The 12108-nt window shown below is 49.1% G+C and overlaps 1 protein-coding gene and 1 long non-coding RNA gene across 3 annotated transcripts in view; one reads left to right on the plus strand and one right to left on the minus strand.

Moving 5' to 3' along the window:
- LOC134737313 (uncharacterized) overlaps nucleotides 1-12108 on the plus strand; it is a 119835-nt gene that overhangs the window by 106755 nt on the left and 972 nt on the right. The window lies entirely within an intron of this gene.
- ESRRB (estrogen related receptor beta) overlaps nucleotides 1-12108 on the minus strand; it is a 246139-nt gene that overhangs the window by 4233 nt on the left and 229798 nt on the right. For both annotated transcript variants that reach the window (XM_063644256.1, XM_055288690.2), the window contains one exon: nucleotides 6347-6616. In XM_063644256.1, coding sequence (XP_063500326.1) covers nucleotides 6347-6616 — 270 coding nt within the window. The remainder of the gene's footprint in view (nucleotides 1-6346; nucleotides 6617-12108) is intronic.

Here is a 12108-nt window from a genome sequence, read left to right on the forward strand (position 1 = left end):
GCAGCATGAGGCACGGTGATGGAGGGAGCTATTGGGAGTTCTCTAAAATCTTGGGAAAGGTTTTGAACTTAGGCCATGACCTAGGGGTTCAAACAAAATTTACCTATATCCCAGCACAGCAGGGAGGCACCTGCTGATGGCCACATTACAGCTGGGTCTGAGCCGGCTGTAAAACACAGGAGTGGGGACTCACAGGGTGGTGGTGAGGGTGACTGAAGCAGCACATTACCCAGAGCTTGGTCAGCACCTGGTCAATGTCAGGTAGTGTTATTCCTATGGGGACTCAGGCTGGGGGGGAGTGTCCTTGCAGGGTTGGGTCTTCACTGGCCCCACACCCAAGCCTCCTCCACATTTTTCTGCTCCCTGCTACCAAGGCAGTGAGCACTCCTTCGTCATCAGGTGGGAGATGAAGCAAGGCCCCATTCCTACACTCTCGGCCACTTACAGAGTGTGTACCTAACATGGCTGGGCCCTGCTATGTGGGCTCCTGACTCCTGCCAGCTCTCTCTCCCCGCCCTCTCCATCCTCCCCTGACTCTCCCCAAGGAGGACAAAATTGGCAGCTGCCTTTGACCAAAAATGAAATAAAATAACATTGCAAGATTAATTTCTTTGCAATCCATCAGCAGGTCTGTATCGATGGCATTGATAAACTGTTAATTACAAAATCAATGGCTATGAATTTTTCCTGCTGTCAGGGAGCTTTAGGGATGGCTGGGATGTGGGGTAAATGGCAGCCAGCAGGCTCCCAGGGGGCCGTGGTGTGGGGTCACAGTCTGCCTCTGATGTGCTTGGGCACTTCTGCCCAGCGTCAGCCGCCTGAGCCACTGGACCCACACCTGAGTCATCCCGTGCACTCAGCCTCAGCAGTGGCACCCATGGCGGCCCTGGGGGCTGCTGCTAGGACACCTCAATGGTCTCCTGGCACCCATCCCTCCTCCAGCCAACACATTTTCTCTATCATGCCTGGGTGATCTTTCTCCCTCAAGGCTGGGGCAGGTCACTCCCGCACAACCCTTCCTGCCTCCCTGTGCTGACCCCATCACAATCCAATCCCTTCACAGCCCTTGAGCTTCTGGTCTGACCCCAGCCTGCTTTTCTAGCCTCTCCCTGAAACTGGCCTGTTCTTTCCCCATTTCCTGCCTGGAGCTGATGGCCCCACTACAGAAGTTTACCCTCCCTCTTCCCATCCTACCGAACCATCTCCTGCTTTAAGACCCCACTCAGATTCTACCTCCCCAGCTGAAAACAATTTACTCTTCCCTCCTTGAGCCCTTTACGTGATCCTCTCTCATGCCAGGAATCACTGGCTCTTTCTGCCACATCCAAGCTCATGTCTTATCTCCCTTGGAAGCAGGAGCTACATCCAACTGGCTCCTCTTCCCCAGGCCACCCACTATGCCCCGCAGAGCCCAACAGAAACGCAATGACCTAGGAGGGATCTGTGCCAAGCACGGTGGCCACGGCCTTATGTGCGTCACTGCACATTCTTCACAATGAGCTGCTGTTCTCCCTATTTCACAGATGAGGAAACTGAGGCTCACAAAGGTCAGGTTGCCAGACACTCAGCCAGCAGGTGGCAGAGGGAGGATTTGAACCCAGGTCTCACTGACCCTGAAGTACACGCTTTAAACCCAGCCTGCTCAAAACATGGTACACAGACTGGCTCCTGCCTGCCCTCTGGATGTTACTGATCTGTGATAAGAAACTGACAGTAAGCATTTAGAAACTTTATAGCACTTTGGAAGGATGATTTATATTTATGTCTGTTATATGTAAAAATTTGAAAATTTGGCTCATGTTTTGTACATCTGGTTTTTAATTTCATTTTTTTAATAATTTATTTTTGTTGTATTTTACAAAATGATCTGTCCATAATGATTGAACATTTTGAAACATTTAAAAATGGGTCCTTCATCACAGGTACTTTGGCAAGCAGTCCTCTAAATCATTACTTTATTTTATTTATTTATTTATTTCTGAGAAAGGGTCTCACTCTGTTGCCTAGGCTGGAAAACCATTATTTAAAAAAAAAAAAAAAAAAAAAAAAAGACTAGCCAGCCTGCTTTCTGAGTATCTACTTGATAGCAACAGGGCCTCATGCTCAACCCCTCCGTGCTGGGAAGGAAGCATTCCCCTCATCAAGGCCTGCGGGTCTCTGGAATAAGCACTGTGTGTTCCCTCTTGGGGGTCAGCCAAGGCCCTGAACGTCACAAACTCCTCCTCCACCTCCAGCTTCTCATCCTGTGCACCAGCTGCAGGATGGCTCTCTATGTGTCGCTGGGGCAAGAAGTCCAGAGACCTGAAACCTCATACCATGTGACAAAGTGCACTCAGGCAAAGTCTGATGCCAACAGAAGTTCCTGATGGATTCATATTGACAAACCACCACGGGTCCTCAGGTAGGGGTGTGTGTGTATGTGTGTATACACATGTATGTGGTGCATATGTGGGTATGTGTGTGCACATGTGTGTTCACATGTGTGTATGTGTGGGTGTGTATGCATGTGCATGTGTTTGTATGTGTGTGCATGTGTTTGTATGTATACATGTGCATGTGTGTATGTGTGCAGGTCCATGTGAGATCAAGGGAAGAGCAGCTGAAAGCTGGTGTGGTGTGGTCCGGTACTGAGGACCAAGTAAGAGTGGAGGAGACACTACCTCTTTACTCGCCTCTCCCAACACGGACAAGATTGAGCTCTGTGTCTGGTGTAACTTAGGAGAGCCCAGAATAGAGGACTTGAGCTCCAAGGCCTGGCCAGCTTCCTGCACCTGGCTTTGTGCACCTGGCTTCCTCTGCTTTAACTGCTTTTGCTCCTCCTCCACTCGTCGGAACCTCCAAGTCCTCTGCAATACCTGGTTCAAATGCTCCTCTCTGTGTAGGTGAAGCACAGGGCCATGATGCTATTCTGTATGATACGTCATTGTAGAAACATGTCATTATGCATGTGTCAAAACCTATAGAACAATACAACACAGTCAGCCGGGCACAGTGACTCACGCCTGCAATCCCAGCACTGTGAGAGGCTGAGGTGGGTGGATCACCTGAGGTCAGGAGTTTGAGACCAGCCTGACCAACATGGAGGAAGCCCCGTCTCTACTAAAAATATAAAAATTAGCCGGACATGATGGTGTGTACTACTCAGGAGGCTGAGGCAGGAGAATCGCTTGAACCCAGGAAACCAAGGTTGTGGTGAGCCGAGAACATGCCATTGGACTCCAACCTGGGCAACAAAACGAAACTCCATCGCAAAGAAAAAAAAATACAACACAAAGAGTGAACCCTGATGGAAACTATGGACTTCACTTAATCATATGTCAATATTGGGTCACTATTTGTAACATTACTGCATTAATGCAAGATATTAATAATCGATATTAATAATCGAGGAAACTGCTGGGGAAGGAGGACATGGATGGGGTGGGTGTTTGGAACTTTATGTACTATCTGCTCAATTATTCTGAAAAATTGGCCGGGCGCGGTGGCTCACACCTGTAGTCCCAGCACTTTGGGAGGCCAATGCAGGTGGATCACCTAATGTCAGGAGTTTGGGACCATCCTGGCCAACCTGGTGAAACCATGTCTCTACTAAAAATACAAAAATTAGCCAGGCGTGGTGGCAGGCGCCTGTAATCCCAACTACTAAGGAGGCTGAGGCAAGAGAATCACTTGAACCCAGGAGGCAGAGGTTGCAGTGGGCCCAGATTGCACCACTGCACTCCAGCCTGGGCAACAAGAGCAAAACTCTGTCTCAAAAAAAAAAAAAGTTATTCTGTAAATCTAAAACTATACTTTAAAAAAACAGCATTAGGATTCTCTAACAAAGAATGCACTACAATTTTGGAATTCAATGTGTAAATATTCTCTGTGGACATATGTAAAATTTTTAATATTATTTTGCATTCATTTATTATTAATAAAAGATTTGAACTAAAAAAGTGGCATCCTTTTCTGTGTTAGATCAGCTTCCCTGGGAGCAGAGCCTGAGGCAGGGGTTTAGGTACAGATGTTTATGGAGGGCATGTGTTCAGGAGAAAGGAAGTGGGGAGGCAGCAAGCACAGGAAAGGAGAAAGCAAAGCAAAGATGGGACCTCGGCTTCAGCCTGATCCCATGCAGGGCTCTGATCTCGACTTTTGTTCCCATGTGGGTCCACCATTGCCTGGTGGTGCCAAGGAAAGGGCCACATAACCCTCTGGGCAAGGCAGAGGAGGGTAGGCCCTGTAAAGGGGTACCTCGGAACTGTTAGCAGCTGGGGGATGGATGCACCAACCCAGTAAAAGGGATCAAAGTGGGTCATCAACAGCACCCCCTGCATGTGCCATGAAGCCATGTGCTAGGGCAACCAAATGTCCCAGTTTGCCAGGGACTGACGAGTTTCCTGGGATATAGGACTTTCATATAAGCAGGACAGTATTGAGCAAACCAGTTGGTTACCCTGTGTATACTGTCTGCATCTGGGAGCCAGTTCTTCCTCTTCCATATACTAATAACACTTTGTACCCTCTATCATTAATAATAATGATAATAATTAATATTTATTGAACATTTCCTCTAGGCCAGGCACCAGGCTGAGTGCTTTATTGTCAGTCGATCTTTAATACTCACAAAAGCACTTGGGGCTGGGCATGGTTGCTCACACCTGTAATCCCCTCACTTTGGGAGGCCAAGGCGGGTGGATCACTTGAGGCCAGGAGTTTGAGACCAGCCTGGGCAGCATAGTGAAACCCTGTCTCTACTAAAAATACAAAAATTAGCTGAGTGTGGTGGTGCACGCATGTAGTCCCAGCTACTCAGAAGGCTGAGAAGCAAGAATCGCTTGAACCTGGGAGGCGGAGGTTGCAGTGAGCCGAGATTGCGTCGCTGCACTCCAGCCCAGGCCACAGAGCGAGACTCTGTCTCAAAAAAAAAAAAAAAAAAGTGCTTGGAAGAGGTGCTCAGAATATCCCCACTGAACACACAAGGACACTGAGTTGCCCAAGGTTATACTGCTAGGAAGTGTCAGAGATAGAATTTGAACTTGGGTCTATCTGACCCAGACCTGGGTGGTTAACTCTGCCACACACTGCTCTGCAGCAGAATTATGTGTGTGATTCCTGACATGTGCTCTCTTTAGGGAGGGTACCCTGTATTTATCCGTCTCCTGCAGCCCCCTGGCACCCAGCACTATTCCCTGAATAGTGTGGAAGCTCTCTAAGTGTGGATGTTGGTTACATTCAAGTCCACTCACTGGCATTACCCAGTGCCTGCCTCTCTCCTCAGATAATCTAGCCAGAAGTTGGTGGCTGCTAATTAAATGGAGTGAGTCCTCCTTTGTAACCCCAGCTTAAACCACTCAGTTAGGAAGGTTTTATCCTCCTGTGTTCAAGAAATTTGACTGAAAGATTCAAGGAGTGGGTATAGGTTCAGGTTGATTTTGGAATCAGAGGACCTTGGTTTGACTCTTAACTCTGACACTTTTTAACTGTGTGACCCTGGGCGATTTTCTTTACTTTTCCAGGTCTCGGTTTCCACATCTGTAAAATGGGGTTGCAATAATAAGAATTTTACCCTTGGGTTGTTTGTAAGAATTCAATAAACTCCTAGCTAATTTAATAAGTTGACGCTGAGCGTGGTGGCTCATACCTGTAGTGCCAACACTTTGGGAGGCTGAGGTGAGAGGACTGCTTGAGCCCAGGAGTTTGGGACCAGCCTGGGCAACATAGTGAGACCCCATCTCAATAAAAAATAGAAATAAGAATTAGCCGGAATAATGGCACATGCCTGTAGTCCCAGCTACTCAGGAGGCTGAGGTGGGAGGATGGCTTGAGCCCAAAAGTTTGAGACTGCAGTGAGTTAGGATCAAGCCACAGCACTCCTACCTCGGCGACAGAACAAGACCCCGTCTATAATAAACACATAAATAATTGAGTGCTTTTTATGTGCCAAGCATGTTGCAAGCAGTATAATTATGTATAAAGAAATCCTGTCAATAGCCTTGTAGAGTAGGGACTGTTTGCTGCCCTCCTTTTACTGATAAAGAAACTGAGGCACAGACTGAAGCAACTTGCCCAATTGGTAGACGTGGGATTTGCTCCTTAGCAATGTGGCCTCAGGACCCATGTCCTTAGCCAATGTGCCAGTCTGGATGTCTGAGGCTTAGGAAATGCTCAGCCAGTGCCAGCCTTCATCGCCAGCTTTTTATCTGCAGGCCACCCCTTGGACAATCTTTGGTAATAAAAAGTTTCAGTGTTTTCCTTTCATCTCTATCCATGGCAGCCAGCCCTGCCCACAGGCCCCAGAGATGGGCTGGCGAGGCCCATGCAGACCCCTAGAAGCTCCCCCTCCAGGCCCCGCCGCCGCCCTTACCGGAGTTGGCGAGGGCCAGGGCCTTGAGCGTCACAAACTCCTCCTTCTCCACCTTGAGCTTCTTGTACCTGCGTACCAGCTGCAGGATGGCCCGGTAGAGCTCCAGCAGCCCCGCAAGGCGGGAGTGCTCCTCGTCCATGATGTAGTCCTCAGCGTACACCAGCTTGTCGTCATAGGGCAGCGAGCGGTACACGATGCCTAGGATGAGGATCTCCATCCAGGCACTCTGCAGCAGGCTCATCTGGTCCCCCAGGGAGAGGTTTGAGAAGCCTGCGGGAAGAGGGGGCACAGAGGGCAGCAGCAGGTCAGGAGGGCGGACCAGGGGCCTCCCTGGGGCTCGCTGGGGGCAGAGGTTGCGGGGTGTGGCTGTGTCCCTGGCACCCCTGGATCCTGCTCCTGGGCCTTCCCTGTGTGGTGTAAGACTCACTGTCTTCCCTTGGGTAATGCGTCAGACTTGGAATTCACGGAAAAGACTTACAAAAGAAGAGCTCAGGCAATGTTGACAGTTGTTGTTATCATTATTATTGTTAGTTCTATGGTATTTTCCAAATGTCTGTGGAGGCTTTTTGATTAATTCAATGCATTTGCAGTTAAAGGAGTGACTGCGTACATACTGGAACCAGGAGGCAGCAGTACATGCTCTCGGCCACTCTGGGGAGTTTCCAGGGCCCACTCTCTGCTCAAACCAGGGGAGGCTTTGGTGTCTGAAAATGACACCTGATCATTGATGCAGTCTCAGCTGTGCAGAGACCCACGGGCCTGACCAAGAATGAGGACGCAGCTGTTCAAAGCCACAGGGGAAGGCCCCAGTGACCACGGCCTGGGGCTGCTAAGAGATCGAGAGCCCCCGGGGTCAGGGGCACTTTCTCACAGGACAGCCTGTCCTCCCAGGGTCCGAGCCCCTCTTCCCGGGCCATCACTCTCCGCTTAACGATGACCCAGCAGGCCTGTTCTGGGAGCTTGGAATCATGGTAGTTCCCCCCTCCCTGCTATTGAGGAGGCTGATTCCACAGTGAAAATAAAGTTGGGCATGGAGAAGGCTCCAGAATTGTGACACTGTCTTGTCCAGTGAGCTGTGGGGATTGCCTGGGTTGAACCCTGACTCCCACTTACTAGCTGTAGGCTGACCTTGTGAAAACCATGCAACTTCTCCAAACCTTAGCTTCCTCATCTAGGAAATGGTATAATAGTAAGGTCTACTTCAGAGAGTCACTGTGAGGTCTAAATGAGACAATGATTCCAGAACATACAAAGTATTTACTGAGCTATTATTACTAATGATGAGATGAAAGTCCTCACTGCAAAACAATGATAATATACTGGAATTGCATTATACATGCACTTAAATTAGGCAAAGTCAATTAACATCTTGATTTATAGGAGAGTAAGGGAGAGTAAGTAAATAAATAAGTCGGCTGATTTTCAAACATCTTAACCACCAAACACAAGGCGGTAACTTCACTGGAGATTCAAACAGAAACTCAGTGACTGGTTCTAACACGGACATGCTGGATTTATTCAAAGAAGGAAGAGCATCCACAAAGTTGTTTGCACCATGCACTATGGGTAACTGGCATGAAGGGATTTTTTCCAGGGGTAATTTTGCCTAGGAAGGACTTTCTACTTCATTTGCTGACTTAGACCCTATCCCTGGCTGGAAGCCACTTTCTGATGTGGGGTGCTGTGGGGGTGAAAAGAGAAGATGCATGTAAAGTGCTGGGCACCTCTCCTGGTGCCATCAGCACTCAACATGCTAGGGTGCTGGTGATGGCTGTGGCTGTTTTTACTATTAATATTATTGTTGTCGTTGACACATCATTGGCATCACTCACTTCTCCTCTCTGGACTTGCCTGGAGGCCTGGGTGGTCCTGAGCTTCTGGACCACCCAGCTCTTTGGCTTGTGTGGTCTCCTCCATCCATCTGCTGTCCTGTCTCCAAATGCCACTTCTTCCCTGGCTTCCACACAGGGCATGGCAGTTGAACCTTAGGGGGCACTCCTGGAGCTGAAGGCCCCTGAGTAGGCAGGCCACCCTTACCCTGTGAGCATTCTCCAAGTGAATTATCACGGTTCCCAAGACTGATCTATACAACTTGGGCCTCAGATCACCACCGGCTAATGGAATCCATGGGTGATCAACAAAAGAGCAGGAGTGATTACACCAACTGACACGGGGGAGCTTTGACTGATGCGCCTTCTCAGGGGAGAGGCTTCGACAGGGGATCAGGGTGTGTGTGTGTGTGTGTGTGTGTGTATGTGTCTGTGTGGTTGTCCAGATTCCCCGCATGGGAGAGGGTGTGTGGCTGCCTGTGGTGGCCGGGGGAGCTGGGAGGTAATAAAAGATAGATAGAAATGGACATCCAATTTCCCTTATCAGGTCTTTGAGTAGGAGAGAGGCCTTGGGCAACATTAATTAACAGATACCAATCAGCCAGCACCGGAGAGTGTGTGGGGGGAGTGTTGGACAGCTCTAGGGAGGGGGTCTAAAAGCAGACAGACTGGAGGGGAGATGGAGGAGGAGGGCAGGGGCGAAATTAGCAGACAACTGAATTGGAAGGTGGCGGAGAGGGAGGATGAGGTAAGGACTAGCCTTCTGGAAACGCAGGGGAAAAGTCCCCTGTGCAGTGAATCCTGCAGGTACAATCATTAGGATGTTACTAGAATGCTTTTCTGCCCTTTGAGACATTCAGCAAAAACTTACTGAACACCTACTAAGTGCCAGGCCTGTGCTAGGCACCGGGGACAGAATGGTGTGCTCAGTCCAGAACTGCTCCCTGCCTTCAAGGGTTTACAGTGAAGTGGAAGACACACACCAAAGGGCACAAATCAGCACAAAGTTGCCATTTAAGAAGAGCTACAGCAAATGCAGGGCTCTGAGAGCATGCAACTGGGGAAAGTGGTCCAAACGAGAGTCTGGGGAGGCTTTGTGGAAGGGGAGCCTTGAGGGCTGAGCTCTCAAGCGGGGTGGTGAGGGCACATTTGATGAGGCACATGCCCAGGTGCCCCTGGATAGCCCATCCCAGCTCTGAGTTCCCAGGCTGCACAGACACTGAGCTGTTCCTTCCCCTACCCCCACGGCTGGGCACAGCAAAGAAGCTGCCTGACAAACCTTTGCAGCTAAAAGGAGAGAGAGAATGGACAAATGCCACAGGCTTCGACTCCCAGGAGACAAGAAAATGTGCCCACAGTACTTGGTTAGACCCTCTAAGATCTTTGGACTCAGGTTCAGGGTTAGCTGCCTTTGCCTATCTTGTAGGAGTCAGGCCCTGCCCTTTGGTGGTGGGAGGGAGACTGGACTTGGAAAGTTTTGTGCCGCCATGGGAGGATGTACCCGGGAGGCCTGTTCCCAAACCTCTGATAGGCTGCTTCGAGTTCTGGACTCAGCCCCTGATCACTCTCTTCCTCCCTGAACATTTTCAAAAAGCCCTGAAAATAGCTTTGATAATCCAAATATATACTCCAAAGTGCTGAATGGTGATACAGCCTTCTTCATTTTGTGCAAGGAAGGGAGGGGGAGATATCCAATATCTTTTAACATCTGAAATAGTTCAAATATTTTCTAGTATTTGCAAAAAGAAACACCAGAAGGAAAACTGAGAAAGAAAAAGTGGTGACTTCTGGAGGTCGGAGTGGGAGGGGACGGGGATAGAGGTGAGACTTCTGTTACATACATTTGTGTCTACATTTGGCTTCTGAACCCTGTCAGTGCTTAAGATGCTTAAAAATAAAAGTAAGTCATAAATATAATTAAATTAAAAATAAAATACAAGGCATGCTCCCTTCAACCTAGCAATTCTACTGCTAGAAATTTCTCCTAGTGGCCAGGCACGGTGGTTCACGCCTATAATCCCAGAACTTTGGGGGCCAAGGTGGGAGGATCACGTGAGCCCAGGAGTGGAATGCCAGCCTGGGTAACATGGCGAAACCCCATCTCTACAAATAATTTAAAAATTAGCCGGACATGGTGGTGCATGCCTGTGATCTCTGCTACTTGGGAGGCTACAGCAGGAGGACCGCTTGAACCCAGGTGGTCAAAGCTCCAGTGAGCCAAGGTCACGCCACTGCATTCCAGCCTGGGTGACAAAGCGAGATCCTGGCTCAAAAAGAAAAAAAAGAAAAAAAAAATTTATCCTAGAAAGAAAAGTACGAATAAAGACATAGAGATAAATGTAAAAGGGTATTAGATCACTGCTTGAAATGATTCAAAATAGAAAAAAAAAAGTAACTAATGTAATACATGTGATTATTATATAGATGTAATTTTTAGTTAAATGAGTGTGCCAAATAAGTTAGAACTCTGTGTGGACGTGGAAAGACACCCGAGGGGGCAAAAAGGGTGTAATCGTATGAGCACAGAGATCAGATTCCTAACTCTGCTGATCACTAGCTGTGACCCTGGCAAGTCTGCCTCTCAGTGCCTCGGTTTCTTCATCTGTAAAATGGGAATCATAACAGTACTCACCTCGTGAGGTTGTTCAGATTAAATGAGCTGACATGTGGAACACTTAGAACTCTGCTTAGTGCAGGTAAGTGCTAGTATTTTGTATAATTAAATGGAAAAAGCAGATGTAAAGCAGTGTTAGGGTATAAGCCCATGGACTGGGGGACACACCCGCCCCCCACCCACACACACACCCCACACGGTGGTTGTATCTGCCCAGGAAATTCCCAGAAGGAAGGTTAGGATGGGGAATTTGGAACTCTTAATTTCGACCCATCTGTCCCATCTGACGTCTTTACTAGAACCACAGATTCTTTTACTTAAAACCCAGAAGGAGCCCAGGCACTTCTCCCTGCCCTTCAGTAAAGTGCCTTCCACCCCTGCCTCTCTCAGCTGGGCTGGGTCTCATTCTCAAGTTATTAGTAGCTCTGGGACCAAGAGGCCCCTGAAAAGGCTACTGGGATGGTCTGGGGGTGCCCCTGGGAGTGCAGGGATGTCCCTGTGCCGGGCTCACTGCAGGCGGCACTGCTCCCTTGAGGCTCTTGGGCCTGCCCAGAGCTCCTGGCTCCCCAGGCTCCCACTTGGAGCTCTGCTGCCCCAGGAAAATTGTTTTATCTGCACCAACTCATCTAATAACATTCAGGCTCTCCCCAAGCTCCCCATCCCCCCGTCCGTGATTTGGCACCAGAAGCTCCTAGAATTGAAGAAGAAGAAAAAAAAGCATGTAATTTGTGGCAAGTGGAGTTCATAATCTGTTAATTTATGATCGTTTCTGTCGACCTGGAGGGCCATTAGCAGAGGTAATAAAGGGAGATGTAATTATAGGATCTGGGGCCACTTCAGACACAGCTGCTGTCACTCGGCAGCTCATATTTCATTGAGTCAGACGGGGGCTACCTGGGAGCAGCGCCGCTGAGGGACTTCTGTGAAGAGGCCTCTGGGGATGCCCTACACATGGGAGCCTGGGCAGGGCAGGGTGGTGGAGACTCCCTGGGCAGGCTCTCCTGGCTGGCACAGGCATGAGGCTGCCCAGGGAGGCAGGATGGCAGGCTCGGGTCATTTGGAGGAGGCTGCAATTCATCAAGTGATTCCCCACTGCCTATTAAAGTCTGCTAGCTCTTGATCTCATGGAGTAAGAAGTGGACACTCTAAAGACTTGGGCTTGCCCTATGGGGAACCCAATACTTGGAACATTCAACTCAAGGTAAAAAACCTGCATTTGGGGTAGGACAATGTCAGACTGACTTGAACAATGGCTGGGATTCTGAGTGAACCAAGTTCCCCCTGGAAGTCAGCCTTGTTCCAAATGGGATCCTTGGGGC

The sequence above is a fragment of the Symphalangus syndactylus genome, chromosome 8 (assembly GCF_028878055.3).
Source record: "Symphalangus syndactylus isolate Jambi chromosome 8, NHGRI_mSymSyn1-v2.1_pri, whole genome shotgun sequence".
Taxonomy (NCBI): Eukaryota; Metazoa; Chordata; class Mammalia; order Primates; family Hylobatidae; genus Symphalangus; species Symphalangus syndactylus.